The following is a 24139-nucleotide window of genomic DNA, read 5'->3' as shown; positions in this document are numbered from 1 at the left end:
ATATGTCTGAGGACCTCCACGTCTAGACATGGGTGCGAGTACAAATTCAAACGACTAGGTTTGGAGAGCCCGTCCGAGCCTAATCGAGTGGGTTACGCTCAGAATTTCTCGTCGCCTGCGATTCATGGCTCCGATGAAGAGCACTTGCGCGTCATAGCCAACCCCAGGGTGACTTCATAAGAACGCGCGAGAAACACCGTCTCAAAGCAACGTGCCATGCAATCCCTCCTGTTCATAAGAGCCCACCCACTCCTGCCTTCAACCCGTTCCTGCCTCTTCGCCAACGTCCCCAAATATCGTCGCAACCTGATGACCTCCATGATCCCCGAAACCTTGAACCCCGCGACGCTCCTCAGCAAGCGCCACAAGCCCGACCAGATCCCGGACCTATCGGGTCGCGTCGCGCTCGTCACCGGGGGGTCCGCCGGCATCGGTTACTGGGACGTCGCCGCGCTCGCGAAGAAAAACGCGACGGTTCACTTCGTCTCCGCCAACGCCGAGCACGGGCAGCAAGCGGAGAAGGAGATCAATGAGGAGCTGAAGAAGAGCGGCTCGCACGGTTCGGTGGTGTACCACCAGCTCGACATGAGCCAGCTGCGCAGTGTGGACGACTGGTCGAAGAAGTTCGCCCGGCAGGAGGGTCGTCTGGACATCTTGATAGCCAACGCGGGGATCGGGCAGGCGCCATATGGGTTGACAGAGGATGGGATCGAGAGGCACTTCGAGGTGAGCCGTTGAATCTACATTGGTCTGCCTCGATGACCTAACTGCGCGTATGCAGGTTAACAACCTTTCGCATTGGGTCATGGTCCTCCGGCTGCTCGAGGTGATGAAGAGGACAGCTTCCGATGCCACGCCGGCTTCCGTGCGAATCGTCTTGCAGAGTTCGGAGATGCACAGGATCTCCCCCATGAACACCAAGTTTGCGTCGAAGGCGGAGATCAACGAGCAAGGCGATGGTGCGCAGCTGTGAGTGGTGAAGCCGGCTATGTCCAGAGGCTGTCTGACGGATCCATGTTGCAGCTACGGGCGCACCAAGTTGGGCTTCATCCTCTTCGCCCAGGAGCTCGTTCGTCGGAAGCTGACGGACGTTAAGAAGCCCATACTCGCTATCTCCGTCCATCCCGGCGTGGTTGACACCGAAGTACAGAAAGCGTGGGTCGAGTCATACGGCGCCCTCGGGAAGATCGTTGAAAAGCTCAGCCGGATGGGAGGCAAGAGCGCAGAGGAGGGCGCCGAGGCGAGCCTGTGGGCCGCGACCTGGTCGAACATCAACCATGACAATTGGAGGGACTATCAGGTAAGCATCGGTGGATCATCGAACAGATAAGAGCTGCGGCTTACTTGACGTCAGGGCAAGTATTTCACGGAGCCGTACGGAAAACCGGACACAGAGAGTAAGCAAGCCCAGGATCGAGAACTTGCCAACAATTTCTGGGACCTTTGCTCCAAACTCTCAAGCGAGATTCTCGGTGAGCGCGTGGAGTAGACGTGCGGTTATAGGTCTTCGACAGCGGATAGTAGTATTGGTCCTATGGGGGGAAGCGCGCATTGTACTTTTACCTGTATTCGAAAAAATAGAGCGAATCCAGGCTGTTCGGGCAAAAGTTCAAGTCAACACTTGCACATGCTGGTTTCCATGAAGAAGTTAGTCTACAATTGCTAAGGGAAATCGCGAGAGTAAATACTCACGTATGTATATCCCATCATCATCAATACCAGAGACCCGGACGTCTTCGACTGAGCCGAGCAACAACCCCGTAAGTCCAGCTCGCAGCAGATTCGCGACAAGAGACACCAGAGTACTGAGATGCTGCACGCCCTGGGACGAGGGAGTCGTGTTTGAATAGCGAGGGTGATCTGTTCCTGCAACGTACTAATGTCTGTCGCACAGTCGCAAGGATGCTTGGAAGTTAGATAGTACCTCAGTACACCAGTAACATGCGTTGGCTATGTGTAAATGGTTCTCGGCACCATGACACTTTCGTCGCTGGATCTGCGCGACAGTGTTCATACCAACCTGCCAACTCGTATGTGAAATTTCTGCACTGTACCACAGTTGGAAGGCTTCAAGTGGGAAACAACAGGAGGGATAGTATCTCAGCACCCCGAAAGAGCAGTCAAAAAGACGCCCAAGGCAAAGCGTGGCGCGCGCCTAGTGCTCATTTCGCGGCCGTGAGACGCAAGTCTCTGCCACCACCGCCTGCTTCACCTCCACCTGCTTCAACTACCTTCTCATTCCGCTTCTGCCCCTCACTCAGCTCCTAATTCAGGTAAGCCCCCTTGTCGCGCGATCGCCTACGATGACTTCAGAGTGGAAACGGATACTCGACCAGCATAAGCTTCGGCTGGCGGGGTCGAGGAGACGACTCGCAATGTTCAAGATACTGCTGAGGCGGATCGTCGCGAGCTTCGGCCTAGGGAAAGCGCGCTGACGCGCATCTTGTCAGGCTTTAGCGCACCATGGATCCCAGGAGAGCGCGCGACCCTCGTCTCTCTCGTCAGGACCCCCGCTTGCAGCAAAGGTCGCAATCCTCCGCACCGACTGGCCCCCCTCCCTCAGCCCTCCCCCACCAAACTCTCCCGCATCAAGGTTACGCGCAAACACCACCCCGGCAATCATCGTCCTCCCAAGGCTACTCGTCGTCAGGTCCTCCTGGTCCGCCCAACTACCCCGCGTACCCTAACGCAACTCCACCACAATATCCCAGCCACGACATTTCCATTCAACAGCTCTCACAAGAAGCTCAAGCGCCATCCCCACCTCAGCCTGAGATTGCCGTCGCGTTCAAGCAGCGACCTCTGTTTTGTGTAGTGTGCGCAAGCAACCAGGTGTGTCCCCTCCCCCCTCGCGATCCACCTCCAATCCCGAAGCGCGCCCCCAGAACCGCTCAATGGAAGGCCACTTCGTGCTCGCGTAAGTGGCTCTTCGGCACTGCCCTTATCCGCGGGATTCACGAACGTGGGTGCGGTTAGTAAAGCAGGCTTTCGTGTGATATCCTCAGGGACCGGCTCCGCAGTGCGGCTGCCCGGTCCCGCGATTGACAAACCCAACATATACCCATTCGGCACGCCTTATAATGACATTTATGAGCAGCTACGCGCCCAAGACGCTCGCTTGTGAGTGCTTATTCTTCGGGACCCAGGTTCGTCTGGCTGACTGTGCGCAAGGTACACGGCAAATGGACTGCTTCAGATGCTGGACAGGAACAGACGCCTCAAGGGAGCCCCGGAAAGATGGCAGGAGACCAAGACGGTGGCAGACATAGTGATTACTTGCGAGGAGCGGTGCTTTGACGCAGTATGCGATGGTGAGTAGTGGTTCCAGCAATCGCATTTTCAGGAGCGAGTGTTGACTGTCACCCAGATCTCCTGACGAGAGGCGGGGACTTCAACAAGCCTGTGCACGTTATCAACATAGAAATCAAGGATAATCACGAGGAGGCGCATATTGCGGGCAAGGCTATGGTCGATTTGGCCACGGCGGTGAGTCCTTTTTCGATGCGCCCCGCTAATGGATTATGTGTACGATCGGGAGCCTACAGATTGAAAATGCAAAAGACGTGGACGACGAGATGAGTGCCATCTTGCAGAACCACCAAGAGAAGCATCCGCACAACATCTTGCATGCCATCGCGTACTACTAGTGTAATATGTAGGTCCTTGTGTTCTCGCGCCATCGCAGATATTGTACATTGTATTTTGATGCCTTGGAATGCTTGCGCGGATTGCGGTGACACGCTTCCCGAAATTTCATCCTGGGCATGTAGGGGCGCGCTGCCACGGCAGTCCCGTGACCGTGGCGCGCATTGACATCGCGTCATTTCGGCTTCATTAAGGGAGATCTGCGCACGTTCGCATCTCCCGAGATTTCTGCCGGGCGAAAGCCACGAGCCTACCCACCGCCTGGCGCACTGGACCAAGTGGCGATCGTTATCGTGGGCTACCCCGAATTCACCACCATTGCGCGCTTTGAGTAGGATATTCGCCATCGTGGCCTTTGGTGTCCAATTGGCATTTGAGTGGCATTTGATGTCCAATTGGCATTTGGCAGGGCGTGCGAACGGAAGGCGCGATTATCACACATCCTGGACGCCCCTCTGCCTTGGCTGGGCCGGATATAAAGTGACAGCAAGTTCACAGCTGATACAGCCCCTCCAAACTCAACCTCACCTCACCCCTCATCGCAACCCCATCTAACCGCTGCCATGGGTATTCGCCTCGGAGACATCGCGCCCGACTTTGAGGCGCAGACCACGAAGGGGGACATCAAGTTCCACGAGTGGATCGGCAACAGCTGGGTGAGCCACATCGCCTGCGCCCACCGCGCCCCAGTCCCTCACTGCTTCGCACCTCGACGCACAGGCCATCCTCTTCTCGCACCCCGGTGACTTCACCCCCGTCTGCACGACCGAGCTCGCAGAGGTGGCGCGGAGGTGAGCGTCCATCTGTAACATATCATGGGTCCCCTGCCGTGGCTGATCAGTTCACACCTGTGCAGGGCGCCTGACTTTGAAAAGCGCAACGTCAAGCTGATCGGTATCTCCGCCAACGGCCTCTCCGACCACGAGAAGTGGGTCGAGGACATCAACGAGTGGGGCGCGCGCTACGGCCCCACGAATGTCCAGTTCCCCATCGTGCGTGCTGCGCCATTTCACATTACTGCTGCATTGTCCTCAACTACACTGCCCTCTTTGCAGATTGCGGACGAGGACCGCAAGATCTCTACGCTCTATGACATGCTCGACTTCCAGGACGCGACGAACCGCGACAACAAGGGCCTCCCCTTCACGGTGCGTCTCCTCGCTGTGGACTGCCCCATACCGCGCCGCGAGCGCGCCCGGAGCTGCCGCCCACGATGGCTGACGCGAACGATCCCGCGCGCGTCGCGCCCCCGCAGATCCGTACCGTCTTCATCATCGACCCGAAGAAGGTCGTCCGCCTCACGCTCTCCTACCCCGCCTCTACCGGGCGCAACTTTGACGAGATCATCCGGTGCGCCCCTTCCGCACCGCTCCCCCGGCCTTTCGCTCGCGTCGCTGATCGTCCGTGTCCCGCCGGCTGCGTGCCCACGTGTGCAGTGTCGTCGACTGTGCGTCCCGCGACCGTCATCCGTCCTTGCATCTGCGATGCGCAGCGTGTGCTGACATGGATGTGTGCAGCGCTCCAGACCGGTGACAAGTACCGGGTGACAACGCCGGTGAACTGGAAGGTCGGCGACGACGTGATCGTGCACCCGTCCGTCTCGAATGAGGAGGCGAAGACGCTGTTCCCAGAGTTCACCATCCACAAGGTCTGTCCGTCGTCGTCCAGATGTCTCCGCGCGTTCATATTTGCCGTCGCAGCCCTACCTGAGGACCACTCCGCTCAAGGTGGACTAAAATGTTGCGGAATAGTAGCGGGTCGTAGTGCACATGTAACTTTGAGTTGTGTATGATGATGTGGTCTATCGCGTGTTGTACCGGTAGTGGTTCTAACAAGAGCTGCTTGAACCGAATTGTTGTGGCCCAAAGCCCAGTCAGGACATCAAGATGCGAGGGTCTGTTTGCCTCGGGATGTTGACACAGGCTGCAGAGCCGTGATGTATATGCTAAAACAATGTGTGAAACACGGATGCTATAGAAGTAAATTAACCGAAGACCGGGGTTTCGCAGAGCCAAGGTTCGGTGGTTACACAGCGTTGTGGTCTGGAGGTCCGCGGGCCCCGCACCATGTGTGGATGTGGACGGTGCTGGCCCCTGGGTGCGCACACGATAGTTGGCCTTGTTCTCGATATCGGCGCCGTGTGTCTGGGGATGACAGCTTATTACTATGCTTTGGGTTGAACAGATCAGCTTCCATCCGTGAAGTCGTCTCACAGGTTTGAGAAGCACAGAGTCAATGACGAAACATCTTGGTCGGGTTGGAGGACGGAAGACAGACGGGCGCTCCAGAAACCCACGTGGAGCGCACGCTCAGCCCGGGGCGTGAGCAGGCGCCACGCGGATCCGATGTAGCGCCGGTCTCGATGTGGACTGTGGGCACGTGCAGGGATGCACGACGCGCGTTCCGACCGCATTACGCGTCCAGAGCTCGGTTTGCAGACCTCCGCACCTTCGCACCCTTCCTCCTCCACATCGCCCCGTGCTATCCCCCGACAGCTTCCCATATGGCCACAGCAGACGGCGGCGCGTACAGGTGCGTTCCCCGCTCGCATCGCTCCCGCCCCGCTGACATCTCGTGCGCACTTGGCAGCTACTCCCTCACCGTCTTCTCCCCAAGCGGCAAGCTCGTCCAGATCGAGCACGCCCTCGCGGCCGTCTCCTCGGGCACCACCTCTCTGGGAATCAAGGGTGCGTCCCGCCGCCCACGCTCCTGCGCACGCCGCGGGCGAGGGCTCACCGCACCGACTCCCCAGCGTCCAATGGGATCGTGATCGCCACCGAGAAGAAGTCGTCCTCCCTGCTCATCGACGACTCGATGATCGAAAAGGTGTCCATCGTCTGCCCGAACATCGGCATCGTCTACTCGGGCATGGGCCCCGACTTCCGCGTCCTCGTCGCCAAGGCGCGCAAGAGCGCGCAGGCGTACTGGAAGATCTATGGCGAGTACCCGCCCACAAAGGTCCTCACCCAGGAGATCGCGAATATCTTCCAGCAGGCCACACAATCAGGGTGCGTCCACGACCCATCCCCTTTCCAGCACAAGGAGAGGCCCACGCCCCCGAGGAGCTGATACGATTACTGGCGGTGGAACAGAGGTGTGCGCCCATATGGGGTTTCACTGCTTGTCGCGGGCTGGGATATCACACGGGGGCCAAGTCTGTACCAAGTCGACCCCTCGGGTTCGTTCTGGGCCTGGAAGGCGAGCGCGATTGGCAAGAACATGGTGAACGCGAAGACGTTTTTGGAGAAGCGGTGCGTATCGTGCTTCGACTTGCCTTGTCTGGTCGTATTTCGTATACTGATCGGACTCCTCTTACGCCCGCCGCCTCACCTCCGTTCGCGTACCGCAGGTACAACGACGACATTAGCCTCGAAGACGCCATCCACACGGCGCTCCTCACGCTCAAGGAAGGCTTCGAGGGCCACATGACGGAGAAGACGATTGAGATCGGAGTGGTCACAGTTCCTAGCGATGCGGACCTTGCTGCGGGAAAGATCGAGGGGACGGGGCGGGTAAAACCGACATTCCGGAAGCTGACGGAAGAGGAGGTACGAGACTACCTTGCGATGTGACGGACTGCGACTCGTGTATTTGCTGCGCATTGTAGGCTATCGAACGCGGGATCTGTTTCTGGACCAAGTTCCGCGCTGGATGACGTCTCTCGACGGTGAGCTGGTTCTTGATCCCGGCTGCTAGTACAACAAGGCGGTGTTGAGGGGGCCGAATGGCTTGGAGCGCGTTCTGTGTTGAAGCAGCGGGATATTGGTGGTAAACCGGAGTCGTATCAGAGACGCCAGGAACCCACTGTGGTGCGCGCTCGGCGTTGGTGCGAGCAACGAGCGTGCTCGGACGCGGGACCACGCCGTTCACCGGCCTGGCGGTATTCGCAACGCGCGTCGCGCGGACCGCCGTGGAGGCTGGACGCATGCTTTGGCGGGGCGGGCGTTGGGGTAGTGGGCAGTGGCCCCGGGGGCGTCGCAGCGTCGCAACAAGCCATCATCCGCTCCCACGCAGAGGAGGCTTGGTGCTCGCTGCTCGCTGCTCACCTGTGCGACCGATCTGGACCGCCCACAAAGCTGATTATCAGTCAGGACGAGCGGCCCCTCGCGGAGATGGCGGGCGAGTGCAGACGCGGGATGGGAGCTCACACGCGACTGTCTGCGATGCCCTGCCCATCGCCGATCGAAAACAGACTCGAGCCAACGTCCGTCGACTCGCCCGCCAGCGTCCTTGAGCGTGAAGCACGGTGCGGCACAGCTCTCAGCTCGCCTTCCTGGGCTCCGATGCCCATTCCCGGCCAGTCCCCCGCGCGCCCGTCTCCAGATGCAGATCGCCCACCCCGTGCCGCCTACTGACCCGCGCGCACCGCGTCGTCCGTGGGCCCCCGTCCAGTCTTCGTCCTCTGCGCCCCATGCGCGCGCCCGTCGCTCGACGCGCACGCGCGTATAAAACCGCGCGACGCCCCCGCTCCCTCCCCAGCACTCTCCGCCCGTCGCCCGGTCAGTCTCTCGACGCCTTTCTTGTCTTCTCTTGTCTTCTTGTCTTCGCCGACCTCGGCCCCGCTCCCGTCCCCGCCGCCCCCACTGTCCCTGCTCGCGCCCTAGTGGACCTCGTTTCTCGCGTCTCGCTCCGCAATGTGTACGCGCCTTCGCCTGCCGCCCGCAGCGACCCCCGCTGACCTCGCGCCTCCCCCTCCGTCCCACCAGCATCCGCCCCGCGCCCCGCGTTCGACCCCGCGCTGCTGCAGCCCATCGTGCGCACGAAGCGGACCGCGATCGCGTGCACCGAGTGCCGCCGGCGCCAAGTCAAGGTGAGCTTCCGCCTCCAGTTCCGTACCGCCACCGTCCCCTGTCGTCAGGCGCTGATCACACCTCGTCCTCCCCGCCTTCATCCGCCCTCTGCACGCCCGCGCACCGACCCACCCGTTCGACGCGGCCCCGCCAGTGCTCCGGCGGCGCGCCCCGCTGCGAGCGCTGCACGAAGAAGAGCATCGAGTGCGTCTACGTCCCGATCGCGGACGCCTCCCGCGGCGCGGACTCGATCTCCCGCTCCGGCACGCCCGTCGCGGGCGCGCACCACGGCCACCACCACCCCCACGGCCACGGCCACGGCCAGAGCCAGAGCCAGATGCACGCACAGGCGTACGCGCAGGCGCTCGGACACGGGCACGGGCACAGCGCCTCGGTCGGCTACCCCCAGCACGGCTACCCCTCGGGCGCGAGCGCGGCGTACGGCGCGGCCCAGGGCGGCTCGACGTCGCCGTACGCGGGGTCGTCGTCGAACGCGCAGTACGCCGGGATGGCGGCGTACCCCCCGGCGCAGGGCCAGGGCCAGGCGTACGCCCAGCAGCAGCTCCAGCAGCACCAGGCCGCCCAACTCGCCCAGCAGCAGCAACAGATGTACGCGCTCGCGCAGGCGCAGGGCATCGCGGGCGACCCGGCGGCGTTCGCGGCGGCGGCGGCGGCGGCGGCGGGCGGCGGCGGGTTCGCGGACACGCACTACCTCCACTTCCAGGGCATGCCGGGGGAGCAGGCGAGGTGCGTGCGCGGGCGAGGACCGGGAGGGTGCGTGCTGACGTCGGTTTCGCCCGGTCACTTAGCTCCTTGGGATACGGGCAGTATGGCTCGCAGCAGTACATCGACCCTGCGACCGGCCAGGTGATCCCGGCCGAGTATGCGGCCCAGTGGGCGGCGAGCTCGGGCCACGCCGTGAGTCTGTTTGCCCTTCAGTGCGCTGTCGACTCCGAGCACTGACCGGACTCGCAGGGCGGTCACAATGGCGGCTATGGTGGACACAACTAATCCGAATACTGGCACGCGCACCTACACCACATTCCCGCCTTCCCGTCACGCCGGGCTAATACTGTTTCGCCTCAAACCCGTTTCCGACTTTGCTCTCGTCTCTTGCATTTCCCTTCGTTCTCGCTGCCACAAAACCGACCTCCGCCTCGGATGTGGTGCCTCAGCATCTGTAGCATATATTTATCTCGCCGCCCCTACTACTTACTACTAACACATGCGCCTCGGGCACCTTACTTCCCCCATCATCACATCTCCGCCTTTGTTCTCCATCCCGTCTCTCTGCTGTCTCTGTATCCCGCGCCTGCTTATGTCCTGTATCTCTATATTAGATGCCGCGCCCCGCGCTCACGTATATATTTCACATGTCCAGTCAACTTCGTGCATGCGGCCGCACGAGTACACGGGGCGCGCGGCTCGCGAAACGACGGTTCGCGCCCACCTCCGAACAGAACGCCTGTCCGAGAAGGCGGGCGAGAAGCCTGCAGGAGCACGCGTGGGCGCGTCGGGGGATACCCTGCGCCGCGCCGGCCATGCACACAGTCGCACACACACCTCGGCCTACGGCGGACAAACCACCAGGGCGACAGGTGAGCAAGGCGACAGAGGCAAATTCGTGCGCGCGTGCTGCTGATCGTCGCCGCGCCGACGCCGACGTCTGAGCGTCTCTAGCGCGCACCGGGGCCGGCCGGAGCTCGTTCGGCCAGCTCGCGGGCAATTATGCCGTCGCCCAGCTGTGCAGGTCGCTCAGCTGTGCAATGTGCGCATGTGGAGCGAGGTGAGGCCCGATTGCCGAACCCCGGCCTGCGGCTAAGTTCGTGCGGTTCTTAAACTGCGTATACAGTATTTGCCTTCCCGTCCTGAGCGCGTTCCTTTGGAGTAGCCAACAACCACGCACCCGGGTCTCCCACCTCGCAGCCCACCGCACCTGGCTCTACGACCCCCGCCAACGACGTTGTTCTCATGTCGCGTCGGCGCGCGCAGATCGCCCTCGCTAAGCACGCGCTCCGTCCCTTCCTCCAGCTCCGCTCCCGCGCTCTGGCCATCTGCGCGAGCCTTCTTCGCGGCCTCCGCCGGAAATGCAATTGGCGTTGCACGCCGTACGTGGAGCGCGTGCGGCCTGCGCAGGCCCGCACACACCCCACCGCCGCGCGAAGTCTCAGTTGCGCGGCGCGGCCGCGAACTTTGCTCCGCGCCGCGCGTCTGCACGCGAGCCCGTCAATCTTCATCCAATCTTTGTCCCAGAAAAACTTCTTGGACCCGCTACATATGGGGCTCGACGCGTTTCATGCTTCGCACAGCCGTACGCTGCACACAAAGCACTGGGAGACGGCTGAATTGGTAAGGCGGCGGCAGACGCCGCGCGCTTTCGAACGTGCTTACTGTCTTCAAGTTTTCTGAATGGAACTACGTTGCGTGCGGACTCCGGGCCCTTGTAAACCCTCGTTTCCCGGATCCTGAATCCCCTCCGATCGTGACCAACCGTCCAGACATATCTGTGCGAAGCTCACGAGCCGCGCGGACGCGAAGCGCGGACCCTGTGAACCACCCACCCTCCGCGACGGCCTGCACGTGCCGCGCCCGAAGCAAAGCCCGGCCCCCTCCGGCGACGCTTTCTCAGTCCCGCCGTTCCTTGCCCAGGCTTACTCAGGACCCCCAGAGCCGGCGGCAGGGCTTGTCTACCCCCGCGCGCCGCAGGACCGGGCGTGCTCGGTTGCGTACGCTTGTCGCGCGGCGTCTTGTCATGCGGCGGTGGGTCGCAGATGCGACTCAGATGCGCCGTGGGTACCGCAAGTGCCCAGGGAGCGACCCCGTCGGGCGAACTCGGGGGAAAACCGCCCTCAGGGATCGAGTAAGTATGTTGGACAGAGCAGAACGGGGCCCAAGACCTTCCTACTGGACCCGTTTACTCGAGCACAAAAGCGGCGGTGAAAAAACCGAGCAGCGCATTTCCGATCGCGCTGGTCCCACCGCCGCGGCCGCACTTGTGGCTCGGAACCGGGCGAGCGCGTGCGCGCGCCTGCCTCGTAGCAGCGTCGATTCCACAGCTCCAACAACGGTCACGATGGCGAGAAGCGAGAAGCCCCGGGTACAACGCACGAGCCCCGCTCGCTCAGGTTGCGGGCAGGCTTCGAACGTTTGACGGGCGGCACGCAATCTCTGATTCGCAGTCGCGCGGGGGGCGCGCGACTCGTGTGGACAAGGGCGCACAGTCCGTCCGTGCCGTGTCGAGCCCGTTCGCGAGCGCAGAACCCCCACGAACGGCATGCCCCTACGCTCTCGGTTTCATCGAGTGCGCGCCACGCCCACGCCCACGCCCACGCCCATCCTCCTCGGCCGACGCAGTGTCGATTCCGACCGGCCGCCACCGCGCGCGATCGCGGCCGCAGTTGCAAGCGAAGCTCGTCTGAGAGGGGCCGCGGCACTCGCCGTCCGCTTCCGTACCGGCTCGGGTGCCGCGGACGGCGCCCGGTCGCCCGTCGACGAGCTGCCGTCGCGTGCGGCACAGGACGTCGACGGGGGCCCAGATCCAAACGCGCGGCGGGGTTACTCGGGTCGAATCGAAGGTGCATGTGACTCGAATTCTCCCGTCCACCGTTCGTACTTGGTACACAAAATATTCGTACATGCGGCCCATGACGGTGCTCGTCATCTTCTCGGTCTTCGTTCACCCGGCGGCCGGGTCCGTCGATCACAGCGGCCAGTCGAGCTTCTCGCCGTAGTTCCAGTGGACGGCCTTGACGGAGGTGTACTCCTCGAGGGCGTAGCTGCCCAGCTCGCGACCTGCCGATTGCAGGCAGAACGTTAGCACCCGTCGCCAAACATCAGTTCTTTTTCACAGCCTCGCGTCCAGCAATCCCGCCCTTCCTTCGATGCCAACACCTTGGCAGCGAAAGTCCCGACAGATCCCCACGCCCCGCATCGATCCGCGCGAGAGCCGGACGCGCGCGAGGCCACGAAACGAGAGAGGGCACACGCACCGATGCCGCTCTGCTTCTTGCCGCCGAAGGGGACGTTGTTGTTGAGCAGGTTGTACTGGTTCACCCAGACCTGCGACGGACGGGCGTCAGCGAGGGATAGAAGGCGAAGACGGTCATCAGCGTTGCGGCTCGGAACAACCGGACGTCTCTGCGCAGATTGTTCGTGAATCCCACAGGCGCTCGCCTCGCCTTGTCGCGACACGACTGTTGGACCGCGTCGTGTCCCCGAACGGGCCATCGGAGTGTCCAGCCTCCTCGAGATTGATGTGGGAGGGGGTGAAACAAACTCGCCACTCACCGTGCCGGCCTCCAGAGCCTGCGACACGCGCATGCATTGGCTGGCGTCCGCTGCAAAAAAAGAAACACATGCACGATGGTCAGCAGTGAGAACGACGAACGGAGTCACGCGTCCGGCCGAGATCGGTGGTGCGTCCCCGGCGGCGTGCACGCCGACTTCCCATCCGGGCTCGGTGCAGATGATGGGCATGTGCATCCGGGATCCTCCACAAATTGTGACGGCCGCAGGGGCACATCCCGCGCAGCGACGACGGCTAGATGGAATCCCACGAGTCGGTGTGACACACGTACTAGAATGCAGGCCGGCGCCGAGGCCGTAGGTGGTGTCATTGGCGAGCTCGATCGCCTCCTCCTCCGTCTTGAACTTTGCGACCGAAAGCACTGGACCGAAGATCTCATCTCGAACCTTAACGGCGCAAGCGGTGCAGATATCAGCATTAGCCCGAGCACTGCACAGTCGTAACGGATGGGTGTGAGGATGTGAAACTCACAATTTTCATGTCAGGAGTCACGTCGACGAACACTGGTGTTTTGCCGAGCGGTTAGAAATTTCTTGTCTCCCTAAGGACGAACGCCGAGCGCGCACCCGTGGGGTCGACATAGTAGCCCTTGCCAGCACGCTTTTCTCCACCGAGGACACACTTGGCCCCTGCTTGTTTGCCGGCGTCGATGTACGAGAAAATCTTGTCGTATTGCATCTTGGAGACCTGTCGTCTTGTTCGTTAGATGACTCGACGACATTGACGCACGAGCAGCGCCAAGCGAGGGGGCGCGCACTGACCACAGGTCCGCCTGCACTCGAGTCGTCGAAGCCGTCGCCAATCTTGTGCTGCTTGAATTTGGAGACGCAAATCTGTCGGGTTCTCGTGGCATCAACAGGGTGCGGCTTCTGCACCCGAGGTCACGCACGTCGAGGAACTTGTCGTAGATGGATTCCTGCACGAACAGCCGCGAGCCCGCGGTGCAGTCCTGGCCGGTGTTGTACAGGATCCCAAGGGCGACCCAGTTCGCGGCTGCCGAGGTCCACGGGCGGCGGGCGTTGGGCCGTAGATCAGCGGTGGGAAACGGCTCACGCGATCTCGTAAGACGCACCCTGGTCCAGGTCCGCCGACTCGAAGATGATCTGGGGCGACTTGCCCCCGAGCTCGAGGCTGACCTATCCGGGGGGAGCACGTGAGCGCATCGTGAGCGCATGGGGATGTGAGCAGGATGGCAGGGGACGCGCCTTCTTCAGGTTGCTCTTCGCGGCGGCCTCCATGATCTTCCGGCCGGTGACGGTGCTCCCGGTGAAGGCGACCTTGTCGACATCCCTGTGCTCGGACAACGCCTGACCACCTACGGGGCCGAGCGACGGGACCGTGTTGACAACGCCGGGCGGGAAGCTGAACGGACGACAGAGGAGAAGATTATATAGCAGTACTTTGGCAGCGACGCGCTGCGAATGACGCACCCAGCCTCGACGATGAGCTCAGACAATTTCTGCGGCGGGCTTGCACATCAGTACATCAGGATAACAGCGAGGTGACGATGTCAGGGCGCAGCGAAGGAGGGAAGGCGGACGACAGGATGACAAAGCGCACGCTGCAACGACGACACGTTCGTCCACCTCGGCCGATGCACAGAACGATGTACTGTACAAGCGGGCAGACATCGAAGCCGCATCCGCCCCACCACGGGCAAGCTTACTGTCGACAGGGGGGCCGCCGCCGCTCGATTCCGGTGTTCTGCCCCAACGAGCACATGTGACGATGGGCGAAACCGACAACACGATGTGCCGCCTAGGCTCCACGCACTTCGCGCCCCGGCGGGAGTCTACGAATAGAAGAGGGCTCACCAGCGCGGTCAGTGGCGTAATTTCCGAGGGCTTCATGACGATGGTGCACCCGCACGCCAAAGCGGGGGCGACCTTCCACGACCTGGGGGCCTCAAGTTAGCACACGCCCTAGCGCAGGAGCAACGACGGTACGTGCCACATGTTGATGGGGTAGTTCCATGGGATGCTGAGCGGAGCGTAGGTGAGTTGACGCCTTGTCGAAGCAGGGATCCGCGACGCACATCTGGCCACAGACTCCGATCGGGTCGTGGCGGGTGAACGCGAACTTGGTCTTGTTGTCGACCTCGATCGCCTGCGAGGCACTCGATCGTCAGCTCGCCTTCACATGGCTCGACCCTGTTTGGGCAACCTCGCGACCAGACACTCCGGCTCGCGCGGAGCGGCCGCCGGCCGCGAAAACTACACACATGTCGGCTGTATGGAACGCGACGGACCTGGCCAAGGATCTTATCCGCCCAGCCGGCGTAGTAGCGGAGGCAGGCGACACTGTCGCCGATGTCGAAGTCGCTGGGCGGCGAGGCTTGGTTCAACGCCCCGAGGGCAGAGATCGCGCGGCTTACCGGGCGATCTTGACCGGCTTCCCGTTGTTGAGAGTTCGAGCTCGGCGAGTTCTTGCGCATCTCGTTCGATGAGGTCGGCGAGCTTGTTGATCAGCCGCGCCCTCTCGAAGCCGGTGACGTTCTTGCCCCAGGTCGTCTTGAACGCCTTGCGCGCCGCGGCGACGGCGACGTCGATGTCCTTCACGGAGCCTGTCCAGAACGCGAGGCGACGCATACGTCAGCATCTGCAGCCCGAGGACCGACCGCGACGGGGCGAGCGGAAGCATCCGCGGCCCCGATCGCGGGCCCACCGCGCGATCGACGTGCAAGGGCCTGGTTGAAGACCTGCGTGCGCGCAAGCGGAGGTCGGACAGAGGCCGAGTGGCTCGGACGCACCTGCGACGACGGAGCAGATAACGTCTTCCGTGGCAGGGTTTATGCAGCTAGAAGTCGGTCAGCACGCGAACAAAATAGAGCCCAGATGCCTAGCGCGGCTTTAGCTGCCTGCAGCACGCGGCGGTGCGCAGGCTTCGGTGCCGCGCGCAGGCCCGCCGGCCTCGGCGAACGCAGGCGCGAGGCAGACGTACTCGATCGTCTCCTTTGAATCCACGGACGGCACGAACTCGTTGTTGATGAAGAGCCCAGTGGGACGGTGATCTTCTTGTTCGAGCCGGGACGGTCAGGGTGACCGGTTGGGCCATGGTCTGCGGCTGGAGGCGACGAACGGTGGTGGTGGGCGATAGAGACGGAGAGCGATTAGGAGCGCGGCTGGGGATCGGCGTCGGTTTCGGGCTGCGGGCGGGTGGGAGCGCGAGCGAGGACGATAAGCAGGGGAGTTGAACGCGTGCGAAGGAGAATGGCCTGCCCAACCCTTGCGTGGAGCTCGCGCGCAGTGGATAGGCTCAGGTTGCTTGTGCACGTCCGGCGGGAATGACGAGGGGCGGGGAACCCCAGCGTAGGGCTGGGGACGAGAGAGCCAATGGGGAGAGGATGTGGCCCCTTCACGATCCCTTGCTGCATTACCCCACACCGGCGTATATGAGGAATACGCCAATCCTCCGGCCACACGACGAGCCTCTGCCCGTCCACCATGTCCCCCGCCCCCGTCTAGTAATGCCCCACCACCACACCCGCCCCGTCCTTCCCGATAGGTCAGTCCACCCCGCTTATCGTCCCCGCCCCACTTGCTAACCGCCTCTTCCATAGTCCCATCTCTCGAGCGCTCACCAACAAATCCCCACCACCGTCCTTCATCAATCTCGACGACTGCAAACCCATCCTCTCCTCCACCTTTGCCGGCAACACCAACAACACCGGCAATGCCACCCCCTCCTTCGTCTTCACCTCTTCCCGCATCCTCCGCGGCCTACAGGACCAGGCCGCTGAGGAATTCGCCGATACCCAGAGCCTGCATTCTGCCGATTCTATCCCCTCCTGCCCCTCCTCCCCGCATCGTCCCCAAGCATCTTTCCCACCAGACATGGCTCCCGCGCCTCCCTCACCTTTTCCCAACTCACTCGCCATTCGTCCGGGGCCATTGATGCGCGCAGTCTCTTGGGGCCCAACATGAAGGCGGCCGGTTCGTGAACTTCCCGAGTTCCAAGTCCGCGGAAAGTGATCCAGACTCTCCCCCCTCACCTACCACCCAGCTTCCGGTAAGTGTACATGACGCCCTGCCGACACTGAACAACCCACCAATCTTTCCTCCCATCGTCTTCATCACTCCCTCGTACACGACGATGCCCATGTGGGGATACCAGAAGGAGATGTCGTGGCACCTGAGCGACGAACACCGCGCGCACGGAGCTGGGTACTCGAGCAGCAGTAGGTCCAGTGAATCCAACCCCAGCAGTGGCCACGCCTCTTCCTCCTCCGCCCCCCTTCATCAACGCAGGCACGCGCTGGGCTCGAGCTCTTCAAGTTCAAGTTCTGGCTTCCTCTCCACAGCCTCGTCGTCCACCCTGTTTTCTCGGACATCAACAGGAACATCGACGTCTCTCTCGTCGGTAGACGAATCATTGGAAGATGCGGTTCCGTCCAGGTCTAGATCCAGCAAGGGCAAAGGCAGAGCACCCCGGACCGAGCCCTCGGAGTACCCATTCCCTGTGACCACAGAGTCCCCGTGTTCGCGGGGTTCTCGAGCTTCTAGCGCGACGGCCTCGCCCACTATCCCGGTCGGCTCGAGGAACTTCGAGAGGGCACTCGACCCTTGCACATCCGCATCAGACGTCCTTCTGTCTTCCCGTCGCCAGGTCGTTCATCCCGATAACCCACCCACCACGACAGGGTCACCGAAACGTAAACACCGCAATTCCGATGAGAAGCGCAAGGAGAACAAAGCGAAGGCGAATCAGCCTCCGAAGCCTCTCGTAGAGCGCACGCCCACTTTTGCGACCGCCAAGCAGGGATCTGGGCACGGACGACAGTACAGCCTTACCGAACTCTGCACGTCGTCACCCTTCATGTGGAGCACACAGTCGGAAGTCTTCGCGCCCACGGCACCTATATCGCGGTCCCCCGTACGAACCTCGTTGTTCAACAGCGTCATATCCACCCCCGCAGGTTCGCTCGTCCGCATGCCGGGCCACCACCCTGTCTCGTCCTCTCAAGCCCACCGCCAGCGGCACCGTGCCGCCATGGGCGGCAGTGCCGATTCCACGCCGGACCCCCCAACCGCGCTCATCGGATCGTCAGCGCCCCTCTGCGACTACCACCAATCCCAGGCTCTACGCAAAACTCGTCTGACGGAGACAGTGAGAAGTCAGGCAGGGCGGCTCGTCACTGCAAGAAGGATTCGTCGGGAGGCCTTCTCCCCGCCCCCGAAATCCTGAGTCGCGCTGGAGGTAGCTTGTTCGGGGTGGGGAAGGGGTCGCATCGGAGGCGGGGACGGGACACGCGCGGCAAGGTCTTGAGCGCGTCGGAGTCCATCGAGGAGCGCGTGGCTTCACAAGCGGAGGAGAGCTTAGCGAAGGAGAAGGCGCAGGCGCTCATGGACTTCGCTGCGCTCACGATTGGGCTCGAACGCGACGAGCGTAGGCGCGACAGCGTGGAGGCGACAAAACAGGTTAGTCACATACCCCTCTGGAGTCATGATGTACACTCATGCCCATACGTACGCCTGGTCTCACAGCGGCACCGCAAGCGCCTGGCGAGGCCGCTGGAAAGCGAGTCAGAGACCACGATGGTCGACCAGGACGTTCACGTTCCTACCTTCAACAAGGTGGTTACTCCATGAACGTTCGGGCCGCTCACCGTGCGCCGGCGACTGGGAGGGTACTTCATCACTCCCGCACATTTGCGAACACGGCGATCACCATCCTGTCCCATAGTGTATATCACCCATCTTTCTACCCTCGGTTTCTGGTTGTGGTTCCCATTCTTCCCCTCCGCATGCACGCCATCCCCACCCGCATTCCCACCCCGCACCCATACTACCATCCCCACAGTTACCCGCCCATCGTGTCCACGACTCTTGCATGCTTCCACCCTGCATCTCTTTCATCAACGTTGTCCTTGGCTCCTGCATGCGCATCTGTTTATCACATGTATGCTCTCGGTCCTGCCCACGTTTGTTCTCATCGTCGTCGCCCCACATCATCATCATTGCGCTCCCAGCACATCGGCCCAAGTATCATATTCGCTGCTATCATCGCTTCCTTGTCGTCACGCATCACGTTGTCAGCATATCCCCCTCATAGACCCGCTCCTGTCGTCCACTACGCGACGGCAATAGACGTTCGTCTCACGACTTACGACCTGTACAAATACTTGCACGACGACGTCCCGCTCCATTCCCAACCTTTCCTTCGCCCCCGTCCCCATCCCCGCCCCAACTGTAAACGTAAACCCCATACCGCGAGAATAAGTGCCACTGCCTCAGCCCATTCCCCGCCCCCCGCCCCGTCCTATATCTTACAGCCCCCATCGCAGGCATACTCCCGCGCGACCGTACGTACCCCGCACCCGTCCCATACCGTACCGAACCACCCACAGCGGACGCTCGCAGCGGCGAGTACGCCGCATCCCGCGCCGTTGTCCCCGCCCTCCCCCGCGACACATACACGACGCGCGGGACACGGGGGAACGGGCCCGCACCGCACCGTACGTACTCGCCGGCGACGTATTGTCCACCGCAATGTAATCGCTTGCCCGAACGCTTCTCGCACGACGTGGTTCGTGGTCCCGTGTGCGCACCGTGGCCTGCGGGCGCGAGGAAAGCGTGTGCTCGGGGCGGACCTCTGCGCGAAGTTGTGGGGCCCGCCGCGGGGGGAGCGTGTACGAAGGTTCCTTGAAGATGCTCCTGGGCTCAAGCCGTGGACCGGGTCTGCCCGGTGTTAAGATATGCGAGGATTGTGTTAGAGGATCCACGTTTGGACGTCCGAGCGCACGGCGCAGCTACATTATTGCAGACGCAGGTGAATGTTTGAACGCTGACCGCGCGTGACAAGCTTGTGCGCACCGTCGAGGGGAAAGGCGAGATCGTGGAGTGGGAGGGTGTGTGTGCGCGTTCGCGGTCCCCGACGCACGGCCGTTCCGCAGACCGTCGCGCTGTCAGCAGCATTTTCTCGGACGCAGGTGTCGGAACGACACGTTCGCAGCTGCAGCCCCGCGCGATGGGATGCACTCGCTCACCGACCGACTCTGCGTCACGCTCCAGCGGGGCGGCCGAATCGCGCGCGGCGGTCATTCTCGAGCCCATCGCAGCCGCCCCGGAAATGGGGCCCACGCTCGTCGGACGACGCGGCCAGCCGGCGAGGATTATGATGACGATGGATTCATGCCAGAACTGTAAGTATCTTCGTAAGTCAGCCGGCGAGGAGGCAGGCTCGCATCGGCGCATGGGCGATGGCTGGATCTAGCCTGCAGATGGAGCGTCTGCGCAGTGCGCTTGGACTCGATCCCGCGCGCGATCCCTTCTTCCGTGCATCGAGGTGGGCGACAGCAACATGAGGCACACCAGCAAGCGAGCCGGGTCGGTCGACGTCATCCGGCGATGCGATGGATGAGTGGACGAAAAGAGTCAAGTCGCGGCGCCTAGATTTCCAAACGCGGAGAACTTGCGCGTCGCCCACGACGCGTCACCTGTGCCCGTGCACGCCTCTCCGCGCTCAGCCATCCCGCCTCTCTCCCCCGTCTTCCATCATGGTACGCGTGCTTCACGCCCGTCTGTCTTGCCGCTAACTGTTGGTCGTAGTTCAGGAACACCTACGACTCCGATAACACCGTCTTCTCTCCCCAAGGCCGTCTTCACCAAGTCGAATATGCTTTGGAGGCCGTAAAGCAGGGTTCGGCCGCGGTCGGCCTCCGATCCAAGACACACGCGATCCTGCTTGCTCTCAAGGTGCGCATACACCCTCAAATCGACTTCTGTGCATTCTGATCACCGTCCTACCGTGTCCCTAGCGGTCGTTTGGCGAGCTCGCCTCGTACCAGCAGAAGATGTACCGAATAGATGACCATGTCGGGATCGCTATTGCCGGCCTGACTTCCGACGCCCGTGTCCTCAGGTCCGTCCGCTCTCCTGTGCACGGTGCGCCTCGTCCCTCACCCCCATCGCAGCAACTTCATGCGGCAACAAGCCATGTCCTCCCGCATGCTCTTCAACCGTCCCGCGCCCGTAAACCGTCTCGTGTCCGCGATCGCCGACAGTACGTCCCCCCCACCTCCTTCCGCGCGCGCACACCCCCGCTCACCGATCGCGCCCGGCCGCAGAGGCGCAGGTGAACACGCAGGAGTACGGCCGCGGCCGTACGGCGTGGGCCTGCTCGTGATCGGGCAGGACAAGCAGGGCCCGCACCTGTACGAGTTCTCGCCCTCGGGCAACTCGTACGAGTACTACGCGATGTCGATCGGCGCGCGCTCGCAGAGCGCGAAGACGTACCTCGAGAAGCACTACGAGTCGTTCGCGGACTGTGAGCGTCCCCTACCTTCCGCCTTGTTTTCTTTGCCCCTCGTCTTCCGTCCTTTCTTCTACTGTCCCATCTTCTGTTTGATGGACTCCCCTCCCCCACGCCACACACGTCCCCGCGTCCCGCTCACACTCCACCGACCCCGCAGGCTCGCTCGAGGACCTCATCCGGCACGGCCTCCACGCGCTCCGCGAGACGCTCCAGCAGGACAAGGAGCTCACGATCAACAACACCTCCATCGGGATCATCGGCCCCGTCGGCACGCACGAGAAGGACGTGAACCCGGCCGGCGACTTCCGCATCCTCGAGGGCGAGGTCATCGAGGTCTACCTCCAGAGCATGATCCCGAAGGACACCGGCGAGCCTGCGCCGACGGCTGCGGCGCGGCTGCGGCGGCTCCGCCCGCAGCGGCAGCGGGCGACGAGGACGTGCACATGGGCGAGTGAGAGGGGGAGGACGAAGTTCGAGGACGGGAAAAGCGGCGGCGGCGTGGTGTCGACCGTGTCTGGCGGCGCTACCACAGTGTAATATTAGTGCGACCATGGAGCGGGAGGGTGCGCGGGACTGCGAACGACGAGGGGCTCTACGGTACAAGCACGTCTGGGGGGAAAGGTCGACGTCGGCGCTGCTGCTGCCATTGCCTCGCAGCGGGGTCATCGTGATGCATGAAGTTCGAGGGTCCGCCGCCACCGTCTGGAAGCTCGTAAGGTGCCCACAGAGTCTGCTCTTGGGTGGGCTCGGAGGGGGTACCAAAGGATATATACAGAGGGATGCAACTACGACATTTCTCAGCATGTTCGCGCGTGGTTCCGAACCTCTTCGCACACATGACGCCATCGATCGTTTTTTTGGTCAGGGACCCTTAGTTCGTGATTTACACGGTACTCGATCACCTTCAGCTCATGCGTTACTCTCGCTTCTGCGGAGAGCCAAATCCGCTCAGATGACCATTCACCAAAGAGTACGGCACGTACGTCCATGGTGACCATATTGGCGCACCTTCCGGGGGAGGAGCTGCGGGCTCGAGATAGAAATGGCGTCTGAAGCAGCGGTCGGCAGCGCGGAGTGACCGCACTCCTCCGACGTCCTCTGAGAAGCCGTGAGTCGCGACGCAGAGATGGGATGGCTTCGAGAGTGAAGACATAGCCCGCCACGTGCACCTGATGGGTCTAGCAGGAGCGGTGGTACGACAGCCATGCCGACAGAGGTGGGGAGCGGGGAGTTTACGGAAAACGAGCGCGAGCGACTCCCCTCCCCTTGCATGCTCGTTTCTGCCCAGGGTTGATACTTTGTCTGACGGCGCTCCAGTGTGTGGATGGTGTGGCTATTGAGCAGAGGGTGCGTGGATCTACAATTACTAGGAGCTCTACAGTAAGTCCTCGGCGCAACGCGGGGCGAACGACAGGCTGCAACCACTACTTCGGACAGCGGCGGAAGCACTCTGCGCCTTCTGCAGCGCCTGCCGCCACGCTGTGCCGCGGCGCCGGGCCTCCGAGGGACACGAGCAGGTGGACGACGGTGGTGAGGAGCGCGACGCTGCCCGCCTGGTGCGCGGCCGCGAGCGGGACGGGGACGAGGTAGAGGAGGGTGCAGATGCCGAGCAGCGCCTGCACGTTGACCATCGCGAGCGCCGAGGCCATCATCCGCTTCGTGAGCGGCGGCAGCGCCGCCGCCAGCGCCGGGCGGCGCGTCGTCCAGTAGAGCGCGGTGGTCGCGACGTACGTCGTGATCGCCTGCGCGGGCGCGTCAGTGGGGGGCACGTAGCGAGGGAGAGAGGGCGGGCGGGCGGGCTCACCAGGCAGCGGTGGTCGAACTGCACCGTCGTCGGGTTCTCGAAGATGCTGCGCCACCAGAGGTCGGACTTGTCCGCGCGCTTCGCGTACGCGGGGTCGAAGAGCTCGTCCGCCGGGGGTGCGAGCCTTCCGCCCATGAGCGGGAACTCGTTGTACAGGAGCCCCGCGTCGAGCCCCGCCACGAACGCGCCTGGGGCGCAGGGCGGTCGCTCAGCGCGCTTCACGTGGAGACGATGGATGGTGCGCACCGGAGAGAGCCGTGATGAGGACGAGGCCGGTCAGGACCTTCGCCCGCGCCCCGAACCTGCGCACGAGCGGGCTCGCGAGCACCTCCTGCCACCGCGCGCCGTCCGGCGTGCCCGACCACGCGCCGCGGTGCGCGAACCGCCAGTCCATGAGGGCCGCGAGCCCGGTGCCGAACATGCCCGCGTAGAGGACGAGGGCGGTGCCGAGGTGGGCCGCGAGCCGGTACTGGGACACGCGCGGGACGGCGCCCGGGGTGTCCATGAGCGCGTCCTCGAGCCCGGACTTGACCATGTACCAGCCGAGCGCGCCCTGGGCGCCGATGAGGAGCGCCATGCCGAAGAGCTGGCGGGGGAGGGACGCGGTGAGGCGCTTGCGGAGGGCGAAGTAGGCGAGCGGGACGACGAAGCCGACGCCGATGATGCGGCCGAGGACGCGGTGGCCCCACTCCATGTAGAAGATGTTCTTGAACTCGTCGATGGTCATCGCGTGGTTCAGTCTGCGAGCGGGCGCGGGCACGCTGCGTCAGCGGGGGCGCGGGCGCACGACGTCGGGGAAACGCGGAGAGGGAGTGCAGTGAAGGCGGAGGACGTACAGCTTGAACTCTGGTGTGGCCTTGTATTTGTTGAACTCCTCCTCCCAGTCCGCCCGGCCGAGCGGGGGCAGCACGCCCGTGATGGGTTTCCACTCCGTAATGCTTAGTCCGGACTCGGTCAAACGTGTTACCCCTCCGACTACGATGACCGCGAATACGAGGCCGGCAGACGCGAGCAGCCAGCCTCCCACCGCAGGCGGCGAGAGTACAGGGAGCTCGCCGGTGCTGAACTGCGCCGCATTCGATGAGAAGAAGCGGGGGTCGAATGCACGGCGGGGTGCCGCGACTCGGAGCGTGAAGCTTCTGCTACTTGAAGCCCATGGCGCGGATCGCTTTAAGAACCCCTGTGAGAGTGATGGTGCACTTGCTCGGAGGGCTGAGGGCGAAGGCCTGAGCGGGTTGTGGTGGAAGAGTCGGCGCGAGGCTTGCCGCGACAGATGCGCGAACGAGAAGCTGTGGCACTCAAAGAGTGCGCGCGCAAGCATGTCGACCTCCTATGAAAGCC

General features: G+C 62.7%; 6 protein-coding genes across 6 annotated transcripts; 4 read left to right on the top strand and 2 right to left on the bottom strand.

The window, feature by feature from the left end:
- Nucleotides 1–309: 309 nt before the first annotated feature.
- On the top strand, nt 310–1489 carry BXZ73DRAFT_91769 (NAD(P)-binding protein; the record flags this gene model as incomplete). Its single annotated transcript, XM_048026102.1, has 4 exons — nt 310–726; nt 782–969; nt 1024–1300; nt 1355–1489. The coding sequence occupies 4 exons, from the start codon at nt 310–312 to the stop codon at nt 1487–1489; spliced, it is 1017 nt and encodes a 338-aa protein (XP_047874721.1).
- A 1127-nt stretch (nt 1490–2616) lies between these two features.
- Nucleotides 2617–3647, top strand: BXZ73DRAFT_29390 (Ssu72-domain-containing protein; the record flags this gene model as incomplete). The annotated part of the gene is made up of 6 exons (XM_048017776.1): nt 2617–2832; nt 2886–2917; nt 2977–3120; nt 3172–3311; nt 3368–3486; nt 3546–3647. Coding segments are annotated over 6 exons (753 nt in total), but the record flags the coding sequence as incomplete, so codon positions are not given.
- A 561-nt stretch (nt 3648–4208) lies between these two features.
- On the top strand, nt 4209–5381 carry BXZ73DRAFT_51758 (cysteine peroxiredoxin; the record flags this gene model as incomplete). The annotated part of the gene is made up of 8 exons (XM_048020690.1): nt 4209–4301; nt 4366–4436; nt 4502–4637; nt 4701–4793; nt 4901–4995; nt 5082–5092; nt 5163–5293; nt 5346–5381. The coding sequence occupies 8 exons, from the start codon at nt 4209–4211 to the stop codon at nt 5379–5381; spliced, it is 666 nt and encodes a 221-aa protein (XP_047874719.1).
- Nucleotides 5382–6148: 767 nt separating this feature from the next.
- On the top strand, nt 6149–7217 carry BXZ73DRAFT_51844 (20S proteasome subunit; the record flags this gene model as incomplete). Its single annotated transcript, XM_048020711.1, has 5 exons — nt 6149–6177; nt 6235–6332; nt 6398–6653; nt 6738–6896; nt 6995–7217. 5 exons carry the CDS (start codon nt 6149–6151, stop codon nt 7215–7217), a joined length of 765 nt encoding a protein of 254 aa, XP_047874718.1.
- Nucleotides 7218–12135: 4918 nt separating this feature from the next.
- Nucleotides 12136–16841, bottom strand: BXZ73DRAFT_91765 (NAD-aldehyde dehydrogenase; the record flags this gene model as incomplete). The annotated part of the gene is made up of 18 exons (XM_048026101.1): nt 12136–12227; nt 12425–12494; nt 12723–12772; nt 13013–13127; nt 13213–13244; nt 13308–13428; nt 13503–13574; nt 13631–13734; nt 13814–13877; nt 13947–14103; nt 14515–14637; nt 14692–14721; nt 14777–14847; nt 14990–15062; nt 15130–15304; nt 15491–15537; nt 15682–15751; nt 16790–16841. The coding sequence occupies 18 exons, from the start codon at nt 16839–16841 to the stop codon at nt 12136–12138; spliced, it is 1518 nt and encodes a 505-aa protein (XP_047874717.1).
- A 5577-nt stretch (nt 16842–22418) lies between these two features.
- Nucleotides 22419–24119, bottom strand: BXZ73DRAFT_51880 (COX15-CtaA-domain-containing protein; the record flags this gene model as incomplete). The annotated part of the gene is made up of 4 exons (XM_048020716.1): nt 22419–22736; nt 22799–22986; nt 23045–23538; nt 23635–24119. 4 exons carry the CDS (start codon nt 24117–24119, stop codon nt 22419–22421), a joined length of 1485 nt encoding a protein of 494 aa, XP_047874716.1.
- Nucleotides 24120–24139: the final 20 nt, after the last annotated feature.

Source organism: Epithele typhae (assembly GCF_022376455.1).
Source record: "Epithele typhae strain CBS 203.58 chromosome Unknown BXZ73scaffold_51, whole genome shotgun sequence".
NCBI classification, from domain to species: Eukaryota; Fungi; Basidiomycota; class Agaricomycetes; order Polyporales; family Epitheliaceae; genus Epithele; species Epithele typhae.
The sequence above is the reverse complement of the archived record's forward strand: the minus strand, read 5'-3'. Positions and strand labels throughout refer to the sequence as shown.